Source organism: Scophthalmus maximus, chromosome 13 (genome assembly GCF_022379125.1).
Source record: "Scophthalmus maximus strain ysfricsl-2021 chromosome 13, ASM2237912v1, whole genome shotgun sequence".
Taxonomy (NCBI): domain Eukaryota; kingdom Metazoa; phylum Chordata; class Actinopteri; order Pleuronectiformes; family Scophthalmidae; genus Scophthalmus; species Scophthalmus maximus.
Window position 1 is genome coordinate 24,506,741 of NC_061527.1, and position 12,769 is coordinate 24,519,509.

At 40.2% G+C, this 12,769-nt stretch overlaps 1 protein-coding gene across 2 annotated transcripts; it reads right to left on the reverse strand.

Annotated features, from left to right (window-relative positions):
* Positions 1 to 496: 496 nt before the first annotated feature.
* LOC118318235 (carbohydrate sulfotransferase 12-like) lies at positions 497 to 5,184 on the reverse strand. Of its 2 annotated transcripts, none has more exons than XM_047336812.1 (7): positions 4,939 to 5,184; positions 3,158 to 3,183; positions 2,345 to 2,471; positions 1,976 to 2,151; positions 1,703 to 1,846; positions 1,268 to 1,575; positions 497 to 978 (listed from the first exon to the last, which is right to left on the reverse strand). In XM_047336812.1, exons 3-7 carry the CDS (start codon positions 2,442 to 2,444, stop codon positions 705 to 707), a joined length of 1,002 nt encoding a protein of 333 aa, XP_047192768.1. In that variant the 5' UTR covers positions 2,445 to 2,471; positions 3,158 to 3,183; positions 4,939 to 5,184; the 3' UTR covers positions 497 to 704. The 2 variants fall into 2 exon arrangements, with proteins under 2 accessions (XP_047192768.1, XP_047192767.1); XM_047336811.1 differs by having other exon boundaries at positions 2,345 to 2,476.
* Between the last annotated feature and the right edge of the window lie 7,585 nt (positions 5,185 to 12,769).

Genomic DNA, 12,769 nt, shown 5'->3' on the forward strand with positions numbered 1-12,769 from the left:
CTGCCAGAGCCCCGTGGAGGATCCTCCACTGCAGGTCGAGAAGAGAGTGAGAGAGGACAGTTGTACAACCGCTGCTTTAGTCTCTACCAGACTGATAATAATAATAATAATAATAATAATAATAATAACAACAATAACAATAATAATAACAATAACAACAACAACAATAATAATAATAATAATAATAATAATAATGATAATAATAATAATAATAATAATAATGAGGGGTCTGGGTCCTGCAGCTCTGGGGTCAGAGATACACTAGGAGAGATCAAAAACACAAACAGCGTTAGTGACATGTACTGTAAACATATCGGGGGAGAGAGTGGTTGTATAACAGTTGCTTTAATTTCTACCAAACTGATACTTATAATTACGGAAAAACTGACACTTATAAATGCAGTGATGTTATTAATAATAATAATAGTAATAAAAATAATAATAATGAGGGGTTTGGTTCCTGCAGCTCTGGGGTCAGAGATACACTAGGAGAGAGAGTTAGTGACATGTAATGTAGATACATGGGGGCAGAGAGAGAGAGAGAAAGGGAGAAGGAGAGAGAGAGAGAGAGAGAGAGAGAGAGAGAGAGAGAGAGATGCTCATGATATAAGTTCCCCATCATTATCATAACATAATTGTATCTTTAAGTGTAATTTTTATATCTGTAATTATATATATAAGTCTTGTAGGGATTAAAGCGACTACTAGCGACTATGAGAAGTCGTCATGACTTCTTCTCGCCCATCAAGCAATTCATCTGGCTTTCTGTAGCCAAATAACCTGAAGTCACTCTCATAGAGCTTGTACAGATTCCTCCTGTCCTCAACAGGCACTGTTCTGAACCAGTCCAACACAGAAAAAGGGGAAGTCATGTTAGCATAGGAAGTGGGGAACTTAATGTCATCCTGCAACATTAAGAGCTTCAGTAGCTGTTCAGCCTCCTCATGAAGAGTCTCCTGATGGCCAATGAAATCGTACCTGAGGAGAAAAACAAAACACCATGTCAGCCAACAGGTGAAAATTGTGTTATTTATTCACATTGAATTTACTGGTAATTAGTCATTTTACAGATCAAGATCTAGTCACATTTTTCTGAAAATGTCTTCCTTTCATTTAAATTTTTCGTTTTTGTTTTGTTCAAAATCCCATGATACATTATTTGTGTGTCACTCTAAATTGGTAATTCCTCCTCAGGTCAATAAAACCCCAAAAAGGAAACAGAGGACATGATCTTCATAGCTTCGGTCCTGCTGCCTGATGGCCTTACTGTATGTGGCAGGGGTGGCACAGGCGGTGCATCTGCCTCCAGTGGGGTTCAAAGGGCTGGTCCTTCTCTGTCTGTGGGTCCACAAGATATTTAATAAAGTTTTGAAATGAGGGGCGCACCCCTAATGTAAATGCTTCGTCCACTGTATGTGGTGGATCAGACTGGTTGCCATAGAGATGTAGAATGTCTCGGCCATAGTCGTGATAGAAGAGCTCATTGGGTTGGTGGAATTTGTTTCTGTAAGCGGAGATGATGCGGACAAATGGGTCCCGGACAAACAGGAACTTGGTGTAGTGCTTCAGCTTTGCCTGTAGTCAACAAAAATAAAATACTGTCATACATATTCTATTCAAACTGACTAACTTCTTTTAGAAACAAAGGCGGATGTGGTTTGTAACCTAGGAACATACTTCTGAGCTCATTGTATGGACTGACCTTCATCTCTGTTCTTGGGAAGCTGTTTAGAAGAGTGAGCTTGTTGGGGAGGTGGACAATGTCATCATCTATGGACATGGGATCAGGATAAGGCTCGCTCTGGTTCAGTACAAACATCACCCTCTTCCAGTTGGTACAGGCCACCTGTAGATGAGAACAAGGCCAAGAGTCTACAGCCATGCTAGTGGCACTATAAGGCGTAACCATGGTACATTAAACTAACAAGCCGGTTCATGAACTGTTGTGTGTTGTGTATATTCATATCTGTATCACCTTGGGGATGTAACAGTAGATGATGCCGTGAGTGTCATCCACAAGGAGGTTCTCCAGCTCTTTGTCACTCATATCATCTACACTGCGCTTCCCCTCAGACAATGCCTCTTTGTCATCACTGCAGATTTCGTTTAACTGCTGCTTTCTCTGTTCCTGCACCTGATGCATCCTCTCTGCTGTGATTAGAAGAATAAATAAAAATATGCTGTAACTATCCAAAAATGTTTGTGTTGAATTAACTGTGCTTTAGCTGTGATGACCCCATTCTCTTAAGGAGATAAGGTGGGAGCAAAAGCTGAACATGTTAGTTTGAGAGAGGAACTGTTTTACATTAACAGGCACACACACACACACACACACACATCTTACCACTCTGCTTTAACTTGTCCCATCCCTTAAAGGACAACATGATGACAAAAATGGATCCAAGTAATCCAAGGGGCAGCAGGACTCTTCTGTGTGCTACCATGGCAGCTGGATTTTTTTCAGTGTCGGTCTACACTAACAAAACAGAAATAATGAAAATACACTGGTTAAAACCTTTAATAAAAAGGGCATAAGCCATCATCTTCTGTTTATTTTGCAAATGAAATACTGAATGAATGAATGTACTGAACCAGTTACATAAGATGTAGATAAACTAAGACTATAGTGCAATAAACATCTGCCCCAAGAACTGGAAGTGCAATAACCCACCTCCACTTACTTTCATATATAGTACCACCTCAGTTTTTATTTATAATTATATTATGTTCTTTTTAGATAGGCTGGCGACCTGTCCAGGGTGTACCCTGCCTCTCGCCCAATGTTAGCTGGGATTGGCTCCAGTGCCCCCCCGCGACCCTCAAATGGATAAAGCGTTAGACGATGAATGAATGAATGAATTTTGTTATTTTTATATTTGCAATATGCTAAACTGTGTTCATTGTCTTAATACAATGACAATCAAGATCTACTCGGACACGTTACCTAAAACTGGAAAAATGATTCCAAGATGCAAATAAATTGAAGCTGAATTCACATACTTACACTACTCTTGTTTCAGTGCTCTTCAAATTATTAAATGTATACATTTTTTTTGAAACTGATCAAACTAGTTGGTATCATAAAACAAGCACATAGATATGCATTAGTTTTCCTTTAACCTAAATATCACACATAATCCATCATCCCATCACCCACCTTGCTCCGCCAGTGAACTGTTATATCTGTGTAAGAGAACAAAACAAATATGGGCTTATCATTAGAAAGGTGTAACAGACAATATTGATTGATTGCATTATAATTTTCAACAAATGTATGTGTCGTTTGAGTAAAAATTTAAATGAAAATGCAATAATCCAATTGTCCTTGTATTGGCATTCTATAACTATGTTAAGATGATAATGCAACTTGATAACAATATGAAAATTTAAATGAACACTTTCATTTGACTTTCCATTTCAAAGACTTTTCAATTCAAGCAAGCAAGATGTAGGTCACAAATTCAAATGCTTTTCTTTTTGCAAACTCATTTGAATTTTCATTTTCAAAGACTCAACCTGCGCTTGCTTTTCATTTTCAAACTCTGTGCACTGGCGCAACAATGATTGTTGATTTGAAGAAAGCATGTGGGCCGAAACGTTGTCAGAATAAATAGAGATATAAATGCCAGTAATTGTGCAACACTTTTTCCCTATTTTCAACATCAAGTCTTTAGAAACTTAAACATATTATGCTGATTTGAATCCATCTCTGTTTCAATGCAGTGTGTTTAGATGAACGGTTTTTGGCTTCCCTCTGTTGTGCCAGTGCACAGAGCTCCCCTCGGAGCAGAGCAGCGGGTCTCAGCAGAGCAGAGGTCTGCAGAGGTCTTCACCTCGTAGGGAACTACGAGGTGAATGTTACTGCTCCATGTCCTCTGCAGCCTCTCGGAGTAGCTGCGCTACGGACTTCGCCGTCATGCATGACGTGAGTTGAGGTAACTTGTCGGTCTCTGGCTACAGGTTCCCAAAATGCAGCCTATGGTGTGTCGCGTCCTTACAGAAGACGAGCCTTGATGAGAGGACTGACAGAGTCAAGTTATAAGAGCGTGGTAACATGGGGGCGGTGTTTCACCTATTGCATTTACATTGTCCACCGAAGTGCCGGTGAAGTCTTTGAAAATGAAAAGTCAAATGGACTTTGCAATTTCATTTTCAAATGGTTAGAAATGCATTTTAATTTTAGTTGTGACCTACATATTGCTTGCTTAAATGGAAAATTAGGCTGCATTGTTTTTAGTGCATTTACATTTATAGTACATCTTGTCCACTGAAGAGCAGGTTAAGTCTTTGAAAATGAAAAGTCAAATGGCGTTTTCATTTAAATTTTCATATTGTTATCAAATTGCATTAGCATTTTAATATATTCATAGAATGCCGAAATTAAATTGAAAATTTTTACTGAAAAAACACATACATTTGTCGAAAATTAGAATGCAATTGTGGAATTACATTTTCACATTTACATTATCATTTGAATTATGTCCCCTATAAGCTTCCATAGAAGTCAGTGGTGATGCGCATCGCAAAGTCCACTTTTCCATGGAGTGTTCTATCTTTTAAGATTAGATAAGATAAGATACTTTATTGATCCCATGCTTGGAAATTCCGGTGTTACATCAGCAGGTATCACACAACACACGTTACAAATATACAATGTATAATACGGATACAAAAATATAAAGCATAAGGAAAATAAATACAAATAATTTTCATGAAATAGTGCAGTATGTGCAATCAGTTACCAGAAATGTCCATAGGAACCTGGTAATATGACGGAGTCCAGAGTGTCTCTGTCAGACAGAGTTGAAGTGTTGTACAGTCTAATGGTTTGTGGCAGGAAATATTTCCTGTAACTGTCCTTGTGGCAGGACAAGCCACTTTAACCACTGTCCAGGTTACAAAGTAAACAAGCTCTGCAACCATAAGAAGCCCTCTTACCGTTGTCTAGATTCAGTTGAGCGACTGGCACAGGCAGATGATCGGGGCTGGCTTGTTTGTGATGAGTTCTCCTTAGGTCAGTGGTCACACAACGCTGAGCTCGTCCACCATGGGGGCTCTATAGCTGACTTAGGTTCTCCCGCATTACTGAAGTTAATCGGCATGTGAATAAAGATGCTAAACTGATCGGCTTATGAACAGAGTTGCCCTGGCTTCTAGTGCTTCCTTGTGTTCTGGTCTGTCTCATCCCTGCCTCCTCCCCACTGGCTTTGTGAATGTGTGGGTGTGTTTGATTGTGTGTGTGGTCGCAGGAGGAGAATAATCATGGGCAACTGAGCAGCAGCACGGCTGGCCGCAATTGACTATCAACCCTCTTGCAGTAAAAGACGCTTTAGGCTTTAGAAGTTTAAGTTCATGTGAATTCTCAGTGAGGAGCCATTTTGTGCTCAAGTTAGCCACGCTCTTTCTGATGCCCAGGAATCGGATGTCAAACTCCTCTCCTGTGTGTGGGGGAGCAGGTCCTCTTCAGACCTCTTCAGAGATGGTGCAAGAGGTGCAACATGCGTCATGTTGCACCTCAATATTTCTACAAACCAAACACCTGCTTGAGAGAGAGAGAGACCCTTCGGAAGTTTTTATGTTACCTGAAAGCCACTGTCATACCCTTTCCACACCCAAATTACCGTGTAGATCCGGGTTTTTCAAGCACGGTCAACCCGCCAAAAATTTGTCAATTGGCCACTTTCACACTGCAAGCAGACCAGGGTCTGATGATCGCCAGCAGGAAAACAGTGCAGTGACAGGTGATGGTCATAGGTGGCGGTAGAGAGCAGTGTGCGCCAGAAAAACAAAGAAGAAGAACAGTGTCGTAAACGATAGAAAGCAGCCAACATGAAAGCTGGTGAGACAGTGATCAACGATACCTTATATCTTGTACTTTTGTCACTCTTTCAAAGTATACAAACTCAGCGCAGTGTTACGAGCCAAGCCTGGCCACCTAACCCTGTAAAGCCCGAATATAGAAAAAAATGAGCTAAACATTTTTTCACCCTTCAGATGTTGTTGAAGGAGGCCTCTGATGCGGGGGTAACGTTGAGGGTAACGTTGTAATTTTGCAATGCTGGGCCTCAGTGGTAGCAGGAGTTCTGCTTTTGCACTCACAGTCTGGATGAATATACAGAACTACTAAGGGATTATTTACAGCCTTATTTGCTAATTTAGCATTGTAACAACATATATCATGAATAATCATCACACAACAGTCATGTTTAATGAATAATAATTTATTCATTAAAAAAATGGGGAAAAAATTACTGAATTTTCAAAAAATATTTACAAAATCAATGACCTGAATGAAAGCCTTGACATAGACCAAGTGTTCCACCATGTTCACTTGCAGTGACAGTCCCAAAGACAGTTCTTCTCCTTTATTCACAGACATTGCACTTCTTGCAGAGTGTTGGTGAATCCTTCAGCCCAGTGTCTGCAGCGTCCTCTCTTCGTCTTCACAGGGAAATGTGCGATCATGTGCTTGTGTACATCAACTTAGGTGGTGCACAGAAGTCCTCTTGGCTGGGACCCTTATGTGGTGGACTCTGATCACCTGAGCAAGGTCTCTTCTGAGCAGTCAAAGGGCTCCTTGATGCCACTGTCTGTTACTGGGCTCCCATTGCCTCAAGATGGTCGTCCTCTTTGGTGTGTTCACAGTTGTGTTCACCAGGATGAGAGAGGATGTTAGTTGTGCCTGGAACAGTCTCCTGTTCAGTATCTCTTTCCGAGGAATGTTGAGAGCTTTGCAGTCCCACTTGTAGAGGAGCCAGATGTTAACCACGGCGAGGATGATCTCCCTTGTATTTACGCCTCTACGCTGCTGAACTCTCGCGGTAACGTATTGTGTCACTTTGGTTGTTGTTGCTTCTGTGAACTGTGTTTATCCACCGCTCCTCCTCGTCTCTCTTTAACACTGCGGTGTCTTCTAACTATTGGGAAACTATCCGCTCCACTCTCCCTTGTTTACTCTAAACACACAGCTCTCTTCCTCTTTTAGCGACTCGCTCACTAACTCACAGCGGTTGACACGCTCTTATCTGCGCTCCGCATCGTAGCTTAGCTAGTTAGCTTTAGCAGCTAACGATGGCTTCTTCCTCTCCCCTCTCTTGCTCTGTGTGCTCCATGTTTAGTTATAGATACATGTAGATCATAGATAATGATACTTGTAGTAAGTGTAGTTTGTTTGCTAGGATGGAGGCAAGGCTCAGTCTGTTAGAAGCGCGGCTTTGCACCATGGAGAGTAAGTCGTTAGCTGATACTATTAGCCAGTCCCCGCTAGTCGGTGCGAGCCGCTCCAGTGCAGCTTCTTCAGCTCTTCCAGCAGCTCCCGAGCAGCCAGAGGACAGGGCGGCTGGTGACTGTCAGCAATAGGAGGCATAGTCCTAAACTGAAGCTCACGGTTCACCATCAACCACTTCACGTTTCTAATAAATTCTCCCCTCTCGACACACCCGCTGAGGAAACAACTCTGATCATTGGTGACTCTATTTTGAGGAATGTGAAGTTAGCGAAACCAGCGACCACAGTCTGTATCCCAGGGGCCAGAGTCTGTATCCCAGGGACCACAGTCTGTATCCCAGAGGCCAGAGTCTGTATCCCAGGGGCCAGAGTCTGTATCCCAGGGGCCACAGTCTGTATCCCAGGGGACAGAGTCTGTATCCCTGGGGCCAGAGCAGGCGACGTTGAATCCTACCTAAAACTGCTGGCTAAGGATAAACGTATAGATATGTTAAAATCATTATTCACGTCGGCAGTAACGACAACCGATTACGGCAATCGGAGGTCATGAAGATGAATATTGATTCGGTGTGTACTTATGCAAAAGCAATGTTGGACTCTGTAGATTTCTCAGGACCCCTGCCCAACTTGAACAGTGATGACATGTATAGCCGTACATCATCACTAAACCGCTGGTTGTAGAGGTGGTGTCCAGATAACAATGTGGGCCTTAATAGATAACTGGCGCACCTTTTGGAGAATTCCTAGTCTGATGCGGATAGACGGCATTCATACAACTTTGGAGGGTGCAGCTCTCGTTTTGTAGAAACCTGATTCAGTTACTTAGACGGTCATCCCGTGACATTTCAGAGTTGGGACCAGGAAGCAGAGTTGCAGTCGCCCCACAATACCCCATAGAAACTGTTCCTGCCCCCTGACAACTTCAACTATCTAAACAAAAAGTAAATAAAAGAGGTGTGATTCATACAAACCTCATCAATATCAACACAAAGCCTATAAATTAACCTAAAAATAGAACGATAAAATATCGATTAGTAAATATTAGGTCACTCCCATCTAAATCTCTGTTAGTGAACGATCTGATACCTGATCATCACTTTGATTTATTCTACATGATTGAAACTAAGAATATGTTAGTTTAAATGTGTGTGTTTAGGCACCTCCTTCTTATAATAATACTCATATTCCTTGGACCACAGGCCGAGGAGGAGGAGTAGCAAGAATTTTCCAATCAGACTTATTGCTCAATCCTCGACCTAAACATAGTTTTACCTCATTTGAAAGCGTAACTCTTAACCTCATACACTCAAGCTGGAAATGTCAAAAAACAGTTATTTTAGTCGTTGTATATCGACCACCAGGACCCTACTCTGAATTTTTATCTGAATTATCAGACTTTTTATCTGAGTTGGTGCTTAGCACAGATAAAGTTATTACAGTGGGGGATTTCAAAATTCATATGGATGTTGCCAATGACAGTTTTATTGCTGCCTTTAATTCGCTCATAGACTCAATTGGTTTTACTCAACCAATGTAAACAAACCCACTCACTGTTTTAATCACACCCTCGAACTTGTTCTGACATACGGCATAGACATAGACAATCTAATAGTATTTCCTCAAAACCCCCTGTCCGATCACTACTTAGTTACATTTGAATTCTCGATTATTAACTTTACTGAATTTGGAGAAAAGTTCTATTACAGCAGGTGTCTATCAGAAAACTCTGTAAGTAAATTCAAAGAAAAAGTTCCATCGTTATTTACTGCACTGCCATGTGTCGATACAGTGCAGGATAGTTATCAAAACTTTACTCCCACACAAATAGATGATGTTGTTGATAGTGCAGCAGCCTCACTACGTTCCACACTCAACACTGTCGCCCCTCTGAAAAAGAAGACAGTCAAACAGAGGAGGATAGCTCCATGGTTTAATGCACAGACACATGCTTTAAAACAGACGTCACTTAGGTTAGAAAGGAAGTGGCCTTCCAATAGTCTAGATGATTTTCACCTAGACTGGAAAAATAGTTTAATTACATATAAGAAAGCCCTCCGAAATGCCAGAACCAATTATTATTCTTCACTAATAGAGGAAAATAAAAACAACCCCAGGTTCCTCTTCAGCACTGTAGCCAGGCTGACAGAGAGTAAAACCTCTACTGAACAGTCTATGCCTCGAACTCTAAGTTGTTGTGTCTGGTCAAGTATGTTAATTTTATTCATGTTCATGTTTAGTGTTTATTATTATTATATATTATCAGTATTATATTATTATTATTATTATTATTATTATTATTATTATTATTATCATTAATAAGTATGAAAAGAGATTTGATATATATGCCAAGCTGTCAAGGCTATGAATGCGTGAGAATGAGAGAATGAACTTGACCATTGTTCTATATTTCATCCGCAGTACAGAGAATGCAGCAACTGAACGCAGTCCTTGTGAGTCCTAACAGAGAGTATCAACCAAAAAGTCACACTTCTCTGGACTGATGAGTATATGAGTATATATGTGTGTATTGCATGTTAACAAAACTAACAAACTAACAGTGATACTAAAAATATCTCATTTACAGCTGCTCCACAGATACCTGGAAACATCGTGGGGGATTCATGTTTCTATACATTTTTAAATCAGACGAATGTGTATTAATCAAATCTCTCCAATCTCTCGAATGTTTCCCTGTCTCACAGGTACAGAGAACCGTCTCAGGTGTTAACTGACGACGAGGACCACCTTAAGGGTTCGAGCACACAATGATGTAGAGAAATGCAAAAGTCAGATTCCAACTGAAGAGAAGGAGAATGAGTATAAATCAAAAACACACTCTGAAGAATGGAATTTCTGCTATCCATTTTGCTGTCCTAACACCCAGATTCCCCCGACAGGAATATTTTCTCTTATATTAATCATGACATGAAGTAAAATAACAAATGAATTACAGATAGGAAAAAGAGTAAAATAAACAGTGTTATATCACGGTTTGATTCTGTTTTACTAGACTTAATTGATTAATGGATCCCTTAATTGATTATTTGAATAATAGCCTTAATTTATATCTTAATTGATTAATTGATTCATATTGTTTAGATTTGTGATTGCAACCTGACTATAAGAGAAACGATTGAATAAAGATCATAATGAATAAATAAGAGAATGAATACATGTTGACAAATTACACATGAAGACAAAGACATCTTCAGGACGAGAGCAGCTACTGGGTTATAAAATCCACCGGTCGGCTATGGAGACAGAATTGGGTCAGCGCACAAAAAAATGACTCACGAGCGATGTTTGTGATTTCACTCGCCCATCGCACACAGATTTAAATCCCTTGAGGCTCAAGAGGGTCTGCTGAAACATTTTACACTTGCGCGAGAGGCAGCTCCGCTGCTCGTGGAGCGGTTTGTACGCTCGCGGAGAAAGTTTTTGACACTTTGGGGGCGGAGCCTCTGGACTAAGACTGACAGCTCTTAGGGAGCCTGGAGTTGCCAGGTTGGATTTTCACGTAGGTAGGATACTGTTGGCAAGGCGAGAGACAGTGTCCGCATCGGCAGTGTGATATTTTCGGATATAAATGATCACGGTAATATTCGCTATTTATACATTTTCAAGTAGGCTGCAGCTGTCAAAATAGACTCTGAAAAAATGGTGTTTATAGCTTGACTGTGCATTACAGAGTCGATTTTATACATGCAAAAAAACATTGATAGGTTTTATAGGTAGCTAACAAAACGTAGCCATTAAGCAGTTTTTGACAGCTACAGCCTACTTGAACATGTATGAATAGAGAATATTACCGTTCGTTGACTCTCGTCCTGCCTGTCATGAAGGGACTAGTTATATGTTGTTACAGTCCCGGGCCAGTAGAGGGCTCTAGGAGTATACTCATGGGAATTACGTATAGCCAGGTGCAGAGAGTGTATATGGCCGGAGGCATGAAAGGTTTTAACCCCACGTTGGGCATGTTATCATATTCTGCCAGCTCCCTGAATAAAGTCACTAAAAGTGGAAATGCCTGGGTGATGATCATAGATATTCGACGATATCACACTGCCGATGCCTTTTGATTGAATTTGCTAAGATTTCGAATTTCATGCATTGTTTTATTTGAATAAAATGACTTTGATTTGTACTTAGGTTCACTGCCACATGATTATTAGTGCGTTAATCCAGTTTCACTGAAGATAATTTTAAATACACATAGATTCACCACAAATAATTTCACCACACATATTTGATCGCATTTGGTTATTTAGGGAAGTTGATCATCCTGTTTTTGAACCATGTATGCCATCTGTTTTTCTGTTGATGTTTCATTGTATCCCTGTATACGATGTAACATTTTAATAGAAACACTTAAGAAGTATTATTGGCGGTCACAATCTTTTACTCTGATTAGCAGAGAGGTTTGATGTGATTGCCCCCTTGATGCCTGGCTATGATCGGAAGGACATTTACACCTTCAGGGGTGCTGTCCTCAAGACTGGACGCTTGTGCATTGAGGCAGGGTCCAAATTAACTGAGCTTGATGCGCTTTGATTTCTGTTTGCAATTTTTATCGTCTTTTCTTTTAAGTGCTTGGTTTTCAAGACCTTTCCCGGTCCTTATCTTTTATTTCATGTTTGTGTATTGACAACAAGAGGGAGAAACTGTCATGGAATTTTGTCTATCCTCCCCTGAGAAACTGTTAAGACGAGTCTTCTCAGGCAAGGTCAACCTGTCTGTGGCAAGCCACAACAATCATCGAGCAGCTGAAGTCTCTCTCGAGGTGTCATAGTCGCGGGGAGATGACGACATTACCCTGAACTAAATGCACTACAGAGACAGGGAACAGGCAGATTGTCTTGGGACGCCATACACTGCCCACCTTGTTGATCTGTATTATGGAAGCAAATAAGAGACATAAGTCTTTGACCTTTAACAGCCACTGAATACTTAATATTGAAATATTTTATTTTGAAAAACATGTATCTGAATTTATTTGTGTGGAATTCACCTATTTGAAATTATTTTACTTCGGTATTCAGATACAAAAAAATTCAGATGTCAGAAAAGAACATTTTCTACATTTCAAAGTTAGATCCATCAATCTGGTGAACTTTGATATAAATTTAGGTGGCTACATATATAAGAACTTTACTCTGTACTAATCAACAATTGTGTGCTGTAGTAAACAGCCACATAGGTATGAATGTATGAGTATGAATGATGATTACCATCATTAATATCCTTACAACCTATATATGTGGTGTTTAGACACTGACATCCCCCACCCACATACTATAACATAGAAGAGGGAGAAGTAGCATCTTTTGAAAATTTTATTATTTGCATAATTCGGTCAATTATGATTTTCATTTAATTTCCACTATCGTGTTTTGTTTTCTTTAAAGAAATTAAGTTAATTTTCAGACTCTGTACGTCTGTCATATCTCAAGAAACGTTCATCTTGTGCCTACAAGACCCTGCACCAATACCTGTGTCGCCTTCTCTGTGAGGAACGGACGTATCCTTCTGATGTTGTGGAGGA

What these genes read in the sequence shown, in the direction of transcription:
- LOC118318235 (XM_047336812.1), bottom strand. Translation starts at nt 2,444, where the DNA reads ATGGTAGCACACAGAAGAGTCCTGCTGCCCCTTGGATTACTTGGATCC. An exon ending in GGACAAGTTAAAGCAGAGTG is followed by an intron (nt 2,152 to 2,344) that starts GTAAGATGTGTG and finishes TTCTAATCACAG; the next exon opens with CAGAGAGGATGCATCAGGTG. An exon ending in TCCCAAGAACAGAGATGAAG is followed by an intron (nt 1,576 to 1,702) that starts GTCAGTCCATAC and finishes TGTTGACTACAG; the next exon opens with GCAAAGCTGAAGCACTACAC.